Raw genomic sequence first — 15900 nt, 5'->3', positions numbered from 1 at the left:
TACCTTCTCCACCTCATACCAGCTACCCTTCCTAATTTCCTGCTTGAAGTACCAGCCTTCTCCCAGTCATCTAGGTTTAAACCATTTGAGTTCCTTTTAATTCTTCGAAAAAATTTTTTTTCATTTTGTGGGTCAAGACCTCCGTTATTTCTCATCTGTTTACTCCTTCTACGTAGGAACACTGCCACTATTATTATTATCCATCTGTATTCTGAGTCTACCTACTGAGTCTACCCTGGCTGACTCATTCTTGGGACTTGTCTGTACCCTAGTAGGAACATAAAATAAATCTCTGGCTGGCTTGACTTAGAAATTTGTCTCAAAATTCAAGTTCCTTTGGTACTAATATATCACCTCTCTCCTTCCTCTCTTGCACTCACTTCTTGATATTTATGGATGTCTGATGTCCTCCTTCCCTGCCAGGACTTGACTACCAATTCTTGCCTTTCTCTTTACCTCCTCTTGTTTTGGCCTGTCTGTTCATCTTCTTCTCTTGTTTCTGACTCATTTCTTGGCCCAACCTTTGGAGTCCGTATATATGTGCCCTGACTTTAACACTGCATTTTCATGGTTTTTAACCTGTTAGTTCACACAGATCTGAAAAGTATCTTCTGTATTGCATTCCATGTTGCTGAGCCCTGCTTCTCCTCGTCATGACCTGTCCCATTGTATATTTCATAGCTCTTCACTTAACAGTGAGTTCAAGTCTGTCATCATTCTGTACATTCTTCCTTACCTATATCCTTTTCTTCCTGTTTTCCCTCCTCCATTCCTTTTTCCCCACCATTTAATAAATATATGCCAGGAACTGTCCTAGGAGTTGGGAACATAGCAGTAAACAAAATATTCAAAGTTTTTATCTCACAGAGCTTAAATTCCAAGGGCAGAGTGAGGAGAAGAGAGACAATAAAAAACACAAATCAAGTGATTATAGCACAATGGAGAAAAATAGAGTAAGGGGATAGATGGTAATGGAGTTGTTACTTTTTTTTTTTTTTTTTTTTTTTTGAGATGGAGTCTCGCTCTGTTGCCAGGCTAGAGTGTAGTGGCACGATCTCGGTTCACTGCAACCTCTGCCTCGCGGGTTCAAGCAATTCTCCTGCCTCAGCCTCCCAAGTAGCTGGGATTACAGGCACATGCCACCACACCTGGCTAATTTTTGTATTTTTAGTAGAGACGGGGTTTCACCATGTTGGTCAGGATGGTCTCGATCTCTTGACCTCATGATCCGCCCACCTCAGCCTCCTAAAGTGTTGGGATTACAGGCGTGAGCCACGGCGCCCAGCTGAGTTGTTGCTTTTATATAGGAGTGTCAGGGAATGCCTCATTTGAGCAGAGATCTGAATGAAGGAGGGAATAAACACAAGGGAAGAGCATTCTATGTAAAGGACTTGTAAGCGTAAACACATCATGTATGAGTATGCATGGTAAATCAAGGAATGAAGAAGTCAGTGTGGTTGGATGGATGAGCAGGGAGAACTGTGGGAAATTAGGACAGAGGAGTAAAGGGATCTAGATCATATGAAGCCTCGTAGGTTCCTTTGGGATGACAGGTCATTGGAAGGTTTTGATCAATGACATGATCTGACTTGCATTTTAATAGGATTACCAGGGCTTCTCTATGGAAAACAGAATGCAGGAGAGAAAGGATGGATAGAGGAAGTCCACTTAGAAGGAATTACAGTAATCCAAGCAGGAGATGATGATGAATGGTCTAAGGTAATAGCAGTGGGTAAATTTTGAAGATAGACCCAACAAAATCCAAAGTTTTGGTCTGAGTAATTAGAAGAATATCATTACCATTTACAGAGAGGAGGAAGATTCAGCATGGGCAAAGGCAGGAAGAGGTGGAACCGCAGGTATTCTGGGAATTGGAAACCCTCATAGGGCTGGCACACAAAGAGCTTGTTTAGGAACAAGGGATGATGGGGCTGGAGAGGCAGACAGTGTCTCGTCATGGAGGAAGGAGAACCTCATATGCCATCCTAAGGGCTCTGGATGGATGTATTTTTTAAGTGATGGAAGCCAGAGAAGAAACCTAGACAACGAAGTAACACCATCTGATTTGATGTTTAAGAATGATGACTTAGGAGGTAGAACAGAGCAATGAGGGACAACTGTAATATGCCAGATGACAGATGACCAGCACTGTCATGATTAACAGCATCACTCATTTTCCTACTCCAGTCTTTACAATCTTCTATACTTGTATCTCATTTTCCTGTTACGATTTTTAAAGGCATTATTGAATATAATTAGATCTTCCTGAATTGAATTACTCTGTGGAGATCTATGTGTCATCATCATTAATCCATTTCTATTTATTATAAAGAGCTCTCAAAATAATAATGGAAGTTATCAGATTTTACTGTAACTGGCTATAAAATTACATACACCCATCACATACTTACCATTTTGTCTGAGTGCTTATGTCCTTTATTTGGGGGATTACTTGCATGCCAACATCTTTTTCAAGTTGTTTAAGGGTAAAATTTTTATCTGGGTAGGCTGTACATTCAATATAGGCATCTTTTACACTGGAAGCATTCTGGTCACTAAACTTAATTGGTGCACCAAATTCACTTCGTTTTCGAGAAATCATATATGTAATCTGTAACACATGTAAACAGTAAAGGTAACACAATGAAGTCCCTGAAGAAAAATTGACGTGTAGGCAATGTTAGTACTCTGCCCAGATCTGCTCAGAGCCCTTTGGGTACTTTCTGTGAGCGCCTCCAGCTCTGTGTGCTTTCCATTCGCACAAGCAGCACCTGCTCCTCCTCTTTGGAGGGCTGCTCTAGGGCTATTAGGACCACTTTGCCAGCAGGTGCAAAGAACAGGAAGTAACTAGTAGTTTCATCTTGACTAATGGTAGACTGGCAGGAGGGATACATAAACCCCTCTCCTTGCCTTCTGTTTGGAACAACTCTGAGGTGTAATTTACACTCCAGAGTTCTTCTCCGGGTTTGGCTGAAGCGTTCCCTCTGCAGACTTTTGCCTGAGAGTGCAGCCTGGCAGGGTTTCCTCCATATCCCTGTTCAGCTGCTTGTCGTGTTCTCTTCTGGAGCACTTTCCTAATAAACCACTCACACACAATTCCCCCTCACAGGAGTTCCTTTGAGAGGGAATGCCACTATATTGGCTTCCTACAGCTGCCATAACCAAGTACTACAAATAGGGTGGCCTAAAACAACAGAAACTTACTCTCTTACAGTTGTGGAGGCTAGAAGTTTGAAATTGAAGTGTTTGAGGGTTGTTTCCTTCTGAAGGCTCTGAGGAAGAATCTGTTCCCTGTTTCTCTCCTGGCTTCTGGTGACAGCCAGCAATCCTTGTGTTCCTTGATTTGTGTATCCATCTTTCGAGCCTCTGCCTGCCTCTTTACATGCCATTCTCCCTCTTTGTCATTCCCCTGGCCATCTTATCACAAGGACACCAGTCGTACTGGATTGGGGTCTACCCTACTCTAGTATGACCTCATCTTAAATAGTTATACCTGCAATGACCCTATTTCCAGATGGAATCACATTCTGAGGTGCTGGAGGTTAGAAGTTCAATATACCATTTTTTGGAGACAAAATTCAACCCATAACACCCACTTAAGACAATGACCATTCTTCTATAAAAGCAAACCAAAACAGCACACCAAAAACTATGCCTCCACAGCAAACACAGTAAACCTTATGAATTTCTCAGGAATAAGGGTTGTTCAGCTACAGGGAGGTAATGATTACAGATCATATTTAACCCTCTAACCTGCTTTGTAGATTCCGTAACTGATTCTTCCTCAATTTCTTTTTCACTGCCCAAAGAAACCCATGGTTTAGAGACAGGTGGTTTATAAATATACACATCTTCAGGAATATATTCTTTATATTCCTCTTGTTCTTCTGATACTTCTGGGGGCTAAAGTAAAATAAATAGCATTCTACAATATATGCCCAAGTTTAGGTTATAGCTATATGTACATATTTTGCAACAAACTTTACTTTAATATAAATTCATTAAGCACTTTCTTACTTTTTTTTGTCAACTCATACTTTTGAATTACGAAAAGGAAACAAAGCAAAAGAAAGGAAAAAGAAAAAAGAAAGAGATCTCAAGAATATAGAAAGAAGAAAAAGACAGTAGACAAGAAGATATATATATATATACACACACACATCTCTATATATAGATGTGTATATATATACATACACACACACACTGCTGCTTTATTTGTAATAGTAAAAAAAAAATCAACCAAATGAATATCAATAGAGGAATGGATTGATGACACTGTGGTAAAACCATAAAATAAAATTCCATAGAGCAGTTATAATGAACAAATTTTATCTACATATATATGGTATCTAAATGTACTGATACTTATAGATCCTAGAATTTTATAATTTGGTGAAAAATGAAGTTGCAGACTGAGTATAAAAATGACACAATTTTTATGTGAATGTTAAGTTAATAAGACTATAAAATCCATTATTTGTGGAACATAAATATATGGTAAAAGTATAAAACCACAGACAAGAACAGTATGTAACAATTTAGAATAATGGTTCCTCATAGGGAGGAGTGAAGAAAACGGAATTAGGGAGGATACGAGAGGGAGTGGAATATTGTCTGTAATTTTTATTTATTTTGTTAAAAAGTTTCAAAGTAAATATAATAAAAATTAATGTTTTAAAATTCTGGATAATGAAGTGTAGATATTTGTTATACTACTCTCTAGTTTTTTTCTATACATTTAAAATATTTCATAACAATAAGAAATTAAAAACAGAACAGCAATCATAAAAATAAAATTGAAAATGTTAAGGCTAAATGAAAGATGATTTTTAATTGTAAACCGTTAGTTTTTATTTATTTTTTTCTTTTTGAGACAGGGTCTCGCTCTGTCACCCAGGCTGGAGTGCAGAGGCATGATCATGGCTCACTGCAACCTCCACCTTTCTGGCCCAAGTGATCCACCCATCTCAGCTTCCCAAGTAGCTGGGACTACAGGCACAAGCTACCATGCCTGGCTAATATTTTTATATTTTGTGGTGGTAGGATCTTGCTTTGTTACTCAGGCTCATCTGGAACTCCAGGTCTCAAGTGATCCCGCCTCAGCCTCCCAAAGTGCTAGGATTACAGGCATGAGCCACTGTGCCCAGCCTAGATATTTTTTAATTATATGGTTTCCCTTTATTCTTATTGCTTATTGGACAGCCACACAAACCTCTCTGTCATTCTCAAACAATTTAACCAAACCTCCCAAATTGCTTCCTTCAATTTGACCAAACAGGGATGGAAGATCAGAAAGAGAGTCTCATACATCTGTTACCTTTCTTGCACACCTTGAACAAAGGGCTTTACCTATATGAATCCTCATGAAAGCCCAGGAAATGTACAATAATGGTGTCACCATTTTACAGATGAGAGGCTCAGTAACTTACTCAAAGTTGTGGAGATGGCAAGAAGAGAACTAGGAAAGCGGTACTCCAGATTCACTGTTTCCTCTCTCACGATGTCAATGAAGGGCAAATCTGTTACCCTGAGATACTTGATTTAGTTCATCCCCCATTTACTACTTACTTATTCTAGGTGCCAGAACCTGATCTGGGTCCCAAAGAAACCAAACTAAACAAGAATAATAATCACTATATTTAGGGATCCTTCAGAGGTACCGCTTCCGCTTCCTTCTGCTAATCAACAAATTGCCCAGCCTGGGCAACATAGTGAGACCTCATCTCTACAAAAAATAAACAAAATTAGCTGGACGTGGTGGTGCACGCCTGTAGTCCCAGCTACTTGGGGGGCTGAGGTGGGAGGATCGCTTGGGCCTGGGAGGTTCACGTTGCAGTGACCATGATTGTGCCACTGCACTCCAGCCTGGGTGACAGAGCAAGAGCCTGTATCAAAAACAAACACAACCACAACAAAAACAAACAAATTACAAGGCCTTGGGGTTTGCTCACATTTAAATAGTTTTCTTTGCCCTCTTCAGTTCCAATAAGATAAAAGTTAAGTCCATATTTGAAGTCTTTGTCATAAACAAGCAGAAGCTCATTTCCAGGATATTCCTACAAAAATATAATTGAGAGAGGAAGTTAATGTTCAGTGGTCACTTGGTTTATTTTGACACTAACACAAAATTCATATTTCTCTAATCAACCAATTATAGAAGATAACTGTTGTGCTAATCTATGGCTGATAACATCAAATTGCAAAATTATTTTATTAACTTTAAAAAGCTCTTAAAAATATAATGCATCCAGGGAAATTTACATGCACTTTTACTTCTAACAGGAAAAAAAAAAAAGCAGTTTTTGTTTGGTATTGTGCTCTGTAGCATGCTTAGAGATAAATCAGAACCAAAATTATGAATTAATTAAAGCGGAAAATAAGGATAGATTCATATTCTAGTTAAAACTGGGCAAAGGCGGAGCATGGTGGCTCATGCCTGCAATCCCAGCATTTTGGAAGGCCAAGGCGGGCAGATCACTTGAGCTCAGGAGTTCAACACCAGCCTGGGCAACGAGGCAAAACCCTGTCTCGACAAAAACAACAATTAGTCGGGCATGGTGGCCTGTGCCTGTGGTCCCAGTTACTCAGGAGGCTGAGATGTGAGGATTGCTTGAGCCTGGGAGGCGGAGGTTGCAGTGAACCATGATTGCGTCTTTAGCCTGGGAGACAGGGGTGAAACCCTGTCTCAAAAACCAAAACAAAACAAAACAAAAACTGGGCAAGGATGACTTTTTCTGGGTGTGGGATTAGATAACAAGTCATTGATGGAATTTTGCTTTTCACAGAGGATCATCAAACAGGATTCCCACGCAGGGGTGGGCAAGGTAGCACTTGCCCAAAGCAACGGGGTCAGATTTGAACCAATAACCTCTCCAACTTTTGTTATTATGTACCAGGAACTTCTTGAGGTAGGACTGAAAATGAAGAGGGATGTTGTGCTTACCTGGACAATTTTTTTGACTGGGTGGAAATCAGATACTGCAGCTCTGTTGCGCAGGTCCTCAAAAATATCCTCTTTATTGATAAGCTTATAAGGTTGTTCATCTGTGATATCTTCATCTATTCGGCAGTTAAATATTTCCTGGGTCTTGGTGGTTAATACTAAAGGATAAATTTCTGGATGACCTAGGAAAGACAAAGTGGAATGTGAACATTAAATATGACCACTTAAAATATTAGCATTAGAAAACATGCAATTGCTTGGTTTTAATAATGATCTTGGTTAAAATTTTAAGACTTTAAAATTATTATTCTTGTATTTAAAGTAAATATATCCATTATTTTTTAAATGCCAAAAACATTTTTTAAAAAATAAGAAAATAACAATGGCCCATAATACTACCTCTCAAGAAGCAAAACCTCTATTAATATTTTGCTTCGTTTGGCTGGATATGAAATTCTGGGTTGAAAATTCTTTTCTAATTGGCTAGCCATAAGTAGAAAGCTGAAACTGGATCCTTTTCTTACTCCTTATACAAAAATTAATTCAAAATGGATTAGACACTTAAATGTTAGACCTAAAACCATAAAAACCCTAGAAGAAAACCTAGGTAATACCATTCAGGACATAGGCATGGGCAGGGACTTCATGTCTAAAACACCAAAAGCAATGGCAACAAAAGCCAAAATTGACAAATGGGATCTAATTAAACTAAAGAGCTTCTGCACAGCAAAAGAAATTACCATCAGAGTGAACAGGCAACCTACAGAATGGGAGAAAATTTTTGCAATCTACTCATCTGACAAAGGGCTAATATCCAAAACCTACAAAGAACTCAAACAAATTTATGAGAAAAAAACAACCCCATCAAAAAGTGGGCAAAGGATATGAACAGACATTTCTCAAAAGAAGACATGCATACAGCCAACAGACACATGAAAAAATGCTCATAATCACTCGCCATCAGAGAAATGCAAATCAAACCACAATGAGATACCATCTCACACCAGTTAGAATGGCAATCATTAAAAAGTCAGGAAACAACAGGTGCTGGAGAGGATGTGGAGAAATAGGAACACTTTTACACTGTTGGTGGGATTGTAAACTGGTTCAACCATTGTGGAAAACAGTATGGCGATTCCTCAAGGATCTAGAACTAGAAATACTATATGACCCAGCCATCCCATTACTGGGGATATACCCAAAGGATTATAAATCATGCTGCTATAAAGACACACGCACATGTATGTTTATTGTGGCACTATTCACAATAGCAAAGACTTGGAATCAACCCAAATGTCCATCAGTGACAGACTGGATTAAGAAAATGTGGCACATATACACCATGGAATACTATGCAGCCATGAAAAAGGATGAGTTCATGTCCTTTGTAGGGACATGGATGCAGCTGGAAACCATCATTCTCAGCAAACTATCACAAGAACAGAAAACCAAACACTGCATGTTCTCATTCATTAGCGGGAATTGAACAATGAGATCACTTGGACTCTGGAAGGGGAACATCACACACCAGGGCCTATTATGGGGAGGGGGAGGGTGGAGGGATGGCATTGGGAGTTACACCTGATGTAAATGACAAGTTGATGGGTGCTGACAAGTTGATGGGTGCAGCACACCAACACGGCACAAGTATACCTATGTAACAAACCTGCACGTTGTGCACATGTACCCTAGAACTTAAAGTATAATAAAAAATATATATATTTTTTGCTTTATTTTCTTCTAGTCACTCCATATATACCTCATATGAACTTCTAAATACTGCTTTTAATATTTACCATTATGTCACAAGTATTTTACAATGACATTAAGTAATCTGTCTAAAACATTATTTTAGATGAATTGAGTTCTATAGCATAATTTTAAACCATTCTCGTGTTGGTAAGAATTCTAATTTCTTTTCTAATTTACAATAGAATTATTGTAAATAATTCTACAAACAAATATCTAGTTTATAAATTTTTATTGCATTTCAAATTATTTTCTTGGGATAGATTTAAAAAGTGAAATTATTGGTTGGAAGGTATGACCACTTGTTTAGGCTTTTAGCCTGTATTGCTTTCCTAAAACACCCCAACCTCACCCTCTCCCCTGCTGCTCTCTCTTACCAGGTGACTGGCTTTCTATTTCACAGAGAAAACAGGGTCTGAATAGCACTGAATCCTGCCAGGTCCTGCAGCCCTGCCCACCTGCTAATTAAAATGGGCACCACCTTTCTGCCCTTATGCACTCAGAGGACCTGCCCTCCTCAGCCGCCAGGGTCCTATAATCTATTCCTTTCCTTTCAGCTTTTCTTACTTCCATGCCACTTTCCCTCAGCATGCAGATTTGCTCAATGGTCTCTCATTTTGAAGAAACCTTCCCTTAGGGCTGATCAAGGCAGGTGGATCACGAGGTCAGGAGCTCGAGACCATCCTGGCTAACACAGTGAAACCCCATCTCTACTAAAAATAAAAAATATTAGCCAGGCATGGTGGCATGTGCCTGTAGTCCAGCTACTCGGGAGGCTGAGGCAGGAGAATGGCGTGAACCTGGGAGGCGGAGGTTGCAGTGAGCCGAGATCACACCACTGCACTCCAGCCTGGGTGATAGAGCGAGACTCTGTCGAAAAGAGAAGGGAAGGGAAGGGGAGGGGAGAGGAGGGGAGGGGAGGGAGGGGAGGGAAGGGAAAAGAAACCTTCCCTTGAGCCTTGAGCCTATATAGGGATCTCTGTTCTTTAGGGCTTCTCTTTTTCACAGTCAAACTTACTGTTACTCAATTCCTCACATTTTTCAAATAGTGACTTCTCGGTTGTATTAATAAACCCTTGGACACAGGAAAGTGGGCAGGGAATCCCTTTCCTCCCATCTGGCTGCCAGTCCCAGTATTGCTCTCAGAAGAGGAGAGAGGAGAGGTTCAAGAGGCTTCCATCCCTGGTCTTCCCATGCTTTCTTCGCACCCCAGGCCAGTCCTCAGCAGCAGCATGCCCCAGGAGGGTGGACACTAGAGGACAAAGGAGCATTTTGCCTGCTGCCCTTCCCTTTCTCAAGCCTTCTTCCTGTTTTCTTACCTTTCGTATCACTATCATCAGCCACACAGTCTCAGCGCTGCATCTGCCCCCAGGACTCTCTCCCCAGCTCCCAGGATCCACTCCCATCTCCTCCAGCACCCACGCCCCTGGATGTCAGGCCATCCTCCCTCCAACTGCTCAACAGATGTTCCAGCAAGGGGAAAAGTGTATGTGGCCTCTCATGTTGGAATTTTGAGCTTATTTTCAAATAGAAATATTTTCCACCACCCCAGGGGCTCTATGGTACAATAATTCAGGTAATTTGGAGGTTTTAAATAACTGTATGCATAACACTGATTATATGTGAAAGTATATTTCTAACTGCAGTCAGTTCGCCTGACATTGGGAATTCAAGTTGTTCATGAATGAAGGACAAATTATACACTTTTATCTCTCTCAAAAGACTAACCATAACACCTGGCACCTATAAGATGCTCAGTAAGTAACTGTTGACTTGATTCAAATCAAGTGCTTCTCTGCAAACAGACTGCATTTGTGTGTCGAATGTGTAATAAAAGTTCTATAGTTCTGCCTGAGAAAACCACAAGGTGGGACTGTGAGACTCACACTGTGCTAGTGTAGAAAAGAAGGCAGCTGTCCCTCATAAACAGAGGCATTCAGGAAGACCAGAAAGCTTTCTACCATCCACGACACTGGAAAGACAGCACCAAAGATTGTTTTCTGTGTTATCTGCCCCTACTAAACACACACTTCAAATTCTCCTGGCTTGATATATTTCACACACACAAAAAATGATCCTTTCACACTAATTGGACTTTTTCAAGGCAAGTCTACTATAGGATCTAACATTCCTTTATCTAGAAGTCAGTAAAACTAGTGGACTGTTTCTGGTTCAAGTTGGCAATCAGTGATAACTGCAGATAACTGGCAGCCAACAGATCACACAAAACTTCTATAGTCCAATACCATAACGCTCCATCACCATGAGAACCCAACCAGGGCAAGGCCTGATGCTTCTGGCCATCCCACAGGGTCACCAGCCAAATACTATAAAACAACTGCTATTGGGTAGGCTTTGAGGCACACACTGAGGACAGCACCATAGGCTACAGCAATGAGGCTACTGTGATCAGCAAGGAGATGGGCTCACTGGAGGCTTGAGAAGAGTGGGAGGCTGGTTGCTCCAAGGAGTGTGAGACAAGTGTTGGTGCAGAGAAGGCCCCTTCAGGGCCTTCTGAAGCTGACTGAGGCCAGGAGTGCCAATCACAAGGACAATGTCTGCAAGGGCACTTCTATGGTGCACCTACTGCTGCCAGGCACAGTTTTAAGCACTTTATGTGTATTATTAACTCATTTAGTCTTCACAACAACATTCAGAGGTGGTTACTATAATTGTCTCCATTTTTTTTAGCCAAGAAAACTGAGGGCCACAGAGTTCAATAACATGACCGAGGTCAGCCTCTGGGAGTTGAAAGTGGTGGTACTGGGATCAAAACCAAGGTCCCTGAACTCTACTATGTTATGCTTTCTCTCTATGTGGACACAAAAGAGCCATGGAGAGGGTCCTGCTTCTCCACACATAGACAAGGAGGGAACAGAGATGACGTTCCATAGGATCCAGTGTATGGCAGTTATTCACCTAGCAGGAACCAAAGGCAGACTCAAGCTCTACACAATTCATGCCTCAGAATCTTATTGTGTGCACACAATAGAAGATTATGCAATATAAATCATAGGTTACACATATATTGTCCTACATAATGAATGTTATTTAAAATAACCTTCATGCATTTCAACTATGCATTCTTTTTTTTTAAACATCTTGGTTGCTATCTAGTTTTTTTTAAAAACAGCTTTGCTGAGTTATAATTGACAAATGATAAACTGCATACAATATGTACAATTTGATAAATATCTGCACATACCCCATGAAGCCATTACCACAATCAAGATAAAGAACATATCCATAAGACCCAAATGTTTCCTCCTGCCCCTGCCTTCCAATACACCTCCTTCACCCCCAAGTAACCCCAAGTAACCACTAAGCTGTTTTCTTGTCACTATAGATTAGTTTGCTTTTTTCTGGAATATTTATAAATGTACTCTTTTTGTTTATCTTCTTTCACTTAGCATAATTATTTTTGAGATTCATTCGTATTGTTGAATGTAGCAATGGTTCATTCCATTGCTGGCAAGTATTCCATAAAAGAAAAAAATCTTTAAGATTTTAAAAAAGAAAATCTTAAGAAAGCTTTAAGATTTCTTGGGATTTTGGCTGTGGGTGTCATATCTGGGAAATCTTTGCCAACTCCAAGGTCACAAAGATTTTCTCCTATGTTTTCTTCTAGAAGTTTTAGAATATTTGGTTTTACTTTTAGGTCTATGATTCATTTTGAGTTAATTTTTGTATATGGTGTGATGTATGGATTGAGTTCACTTTCTTACTTATAACTATCTAACTGTTCTAGCATCATTTGTTGGAAAGACTATCCCTTCTCCACTGAATTACCTTTGCATCTTTGATGAAAATCAACTGACCATGAACATGTGATCTATTTTTGGACTCTATTCTCATGGATTAATCTATTCATCTGTCTTTATAGTATCTTTTTATAGTAAAAAGAGTTAACATAAACATACTTTGTGACAGTCCTATGTAAGGAAATGTGCATGTACTAGTAATTTAATTTCCACATCAATCTTTTGAGGTAGATAGTCCATCTTGCTTTTCAGATGAAGAAGCAGAGGCTCAGGGAGGTGAAGTCATAGAGTCACTAAATGACTTTAAGTAATAAGTTTATGACTTAAACCAGGTCTGTCTAATTTCAAAGCCTGTGCTATTAACCACTTGTGGCAAACAGAATAATGTCCCCCTAATATTTTCATGTCTAATTCCTGAAACTTGTTAATATGGTTTTGTATGTCCCCACCCAAATCTCATCTTGAATAATTCCCATGTGCAGTGGGAGGGGCCCAGTGGGAGGTAATTGAATCATGGGGGCAGGACTTTCCTGTGCTGTTCTCATGATAGTGAATAAGTCTCACGAGACCTGATGGTTTTATAAAGGGAAGTTTTCCTATACATGCTGTCTTGCCTGCTGCCATGTAAGATGTGACTTTGCTCCTCATTCACCTTCCACGATGATTGTGAAGCCTCCCCAGCCATGTAGAACTGTGAGTCAATTAAACCTCTTTTTTCAAATAAATTACCCAGTCTCAGATATGTCTTTATTAGAAGCATGAGAACAGACTAATACACTTCTGTATTGTTACCTTACATAAGAAAAGGGACTTGTAGATATAATTATGTTAAGGATCTTTACTTTGTGTTGTTTTTGTTTTTATGTTCTTTTTATTTATTTATTTTTCATTTTTTTAAACATTTATCCCAGATGTTGAAGGTTAAGGATTTTGAGGTGGGGAGATGATTGGGCCTTTGAGATTGGCCCAGTGTAATCCCAGGGGGCCTTATAAGAGGGCGACAGGAGGATCAAAGTCAAGGAAGGAGATGTGACAAGGGAAACAGACGTCATAGAGAATGATTCAAAGATGCTATGCTGCTGGTTTTGAAGAGGAAGGAAGGGGCCAGGAGTCAATAAATACAGTGGCCTCTAGAAGCTGAAAAAGACAAGGAAACATATTCACCCCTCAGGGCCTCCAGAGATAATCAGCCCTGCTGACACCTTGACATTAGCCCAGTGAAAGTAATTTCGGACTCTTGATTTCCAGAACTGTTAAATAATAAATTTATATTGTTTAAGCCACTAAGTTTGTGGCAATTTGTTACAGCAGCAATAGGCAACTCGTATACCACTAAGTCGTATTATAATTTGGACAGATTATTTAATATTTGGGAGTCACAGAGCACCTTCATGTCTGTAATGGCCACGATAATGCCTACTTTATAGAGCTAAGGCAATGAGAAGAGTGGGCCTGGCACAAAGTCATTGCTCCACAAATATTAGCTATGTGTAAAAATTATATTTATTCTCCAGAAACCTCTGGGCATTGCCCTGTTAGGCCCTTAGGACTGACAGTTTTTTAATTAGCTTATTGATACTTTGGTTCCTTCTTAGAAAAAGAGATCTCAGTTTCTTGGAGCATGACAGCCATCAGCCCTGAGTAACAGTTGGCAAAGTCAGGGCCCCACCATGAGGAAGTCAGAGGGGTCCTGACGCTACCTGAGGGGAGTCTGGGAGTACAGACAGGCTTGAGGAGAAGGGGATGCTAACTCAAAACCTACACTTGTCTCACCACAAAGTTCTGAGGTTAGTTTTTTCTTTCCCTTAAGCAAACATATTCCTATTTTTCAGTTCATTTACTTTCAATGAATACATCTCAAACCGTGCCCCTTTATCAGGTTCATAGATTTTCTTACCAGTCAATGCATTTAGTCAAGAAATATTTACTGAGCACCCACTATGTGAAGAGCATGGTGCTACTGCCAGGGTATCCAGTCTAGACAGAGAGACAGATATTAAATAATAAAGTACACTCATAGATACAAATTGTGGGCTGGGCATGGTAGCTCACACCTGTAATCCCAGCACTTTGGGAGGCCAAGGCAAGAGGATCCCCTTGAGCCCAGGAGTTCAAGACAGCCTGGGCAACATAATGAGAACCCATCTCTATGGAAAAAGAAGAAAAAAAAATAAAAAACAAATATAAATAAAAACAAATTGTGATAAGTGCTATTTGGGAGAAAACAGGGTGAGAGATGGAACTAAGAAGGGTAGCTGTGGTGGTCTATTTAGACAGGAACAAGAGACAACACAATTCATTCACTCATTCATTTATTCAGTAATGAGTTATAGTGCTGTTTGCCATGATTTGGCCATGAGTTCAGTGTTAGGGATCAACAGTATACATTAAATAAGGAGTATTTAAACAGAAATACACATAAGACAAGGTTATGTATTGACTAGTTAATGAAAATGTGACCAGAGGCTCACAGGAACCTAACCCTGTGTTTCCCCTAGGGGTAATAGTTCAGTATTGGCTAATTCAGTATTCAAAGGGACTGTATAGATTCCAGGAACAAGAATTGACTGTACTTTAACTTCAGAATTTTAAGTGCTATGAAAGCAATTAAACAAGGTAATAGGTGACACAGAGGTCAAGGAACATCTCTTCAGGAAGTGAGATAGTGGTCTAGATCTCAACGATAAGAAAGAGAAAATTGCATAAGGGGAAGATCTAGCTAGGCATCAGGGGCAGCAAAAGCAATGGCCTTGAGGCTGGAATAAATTTGGAACATTCTGTGCTAAGCAGGGCTGATGGGCTGTAGGTTGGCAAAGAGGAGGAGGAAACAAGGTCAGGACCACTTGAGCACAGGAGTCAGGACCACTGTAAGGTGTGTCCAATGGCAAAGAAAGACCATGGGGGAGTTTAAGCAAGAAACACGAGTTTAAGCATGGTCAGGCTGCTGTGTGCCCAGTGGACTGAAGGAGACTGAGTGGAAGCAGTGATATCAATTAGAAACCTCGGGAACTAACCGATGTGAGGAGTGCGGAGGTTTGGACTAAGGTTGCAGATGGGAAGATAATGCGAAGCACATGGGTTTGAGATATATTTTAAAAGAGGTGGAATTCACAGAAGTTGGGGTGGTTTGGAAGGGGTAGGGAGGTGTGGAGGGAGAGAGGGAAAGAAATTAAAGACGACTCCCATGTTTCACTAACTCAATAAATACTTATTGGGCAGCATATTCTGCCACAGGCACTGTGGTGGGTGCTGATAACAGAGCCACTGACATTAGCTGACATTCTCTCACTTTTTCCCTGCCTCCACACTCCACACCTCTGCCCCTCTCTACCGCCCTGACCCAGGTCATCACCATCTTTTCCCTGGATTGTTGGAAAAACTTCCTAACTAGTCTCTCTGCTTCAGTCCTTGCTCCTGCAGTTTGCTTCACAGTAGCCAGGACGACCT

At 40.2% G+C, this 15900-nt stretch overlaps 1 protein-coding gene across 2 annotated transcripts in view; it reads right to left on the bottom strand.

The window, feature by feature from the left end:
- DNAI3 (dynein axonemal intermediate chain 3) overlaps window positions 1–15900 on the bottom strand; it is a 142369-nt gene that overhangs the window by 47013 nt on the left and 79456 nt on the right. For both annotated transcript variants that reach the window (XM_050805769.1, XM_050805768.1), the window contains exons 4-7: window positions 6944–7125; window positions 5952–6056; window positions 3754–3903; window positions 2412–2611 (exon numbers count right to left, since the gene is read on the bottom strand). In XM_050805769.1, the coding sequence (XP_050661726.1) occupies window positions 2412–2611; window positions 3754–3903; window positions 5952–6056; window positions 6944–7125 (637 nt within the window). The remainder of the gene's footprint in view (window positions 1–2411; window positions 2612–3753; window positions 3904–5951; window positions 6057–6943; window positions 7126–15900) is intronic.

The sequence above is a fragment of the Macaca thibetana genome, chromosome 1, assembly GCF_024542745.1.
Source record: "Macaca thibetana thibetana isolate TM-01 chromosome 1, ASM2454274v1, whole genome shotgun sequence".
In the NCBI taxonomy this organism is placed as follows: Eukaryota; Metazoa; Chordata; class Mammalia; order Primates; family Cercopithecidae; genus Macaca; species Macaca thibetana.
This window is presented reverse-complemented; position numbering and strand designations above follow the sequence as displayed.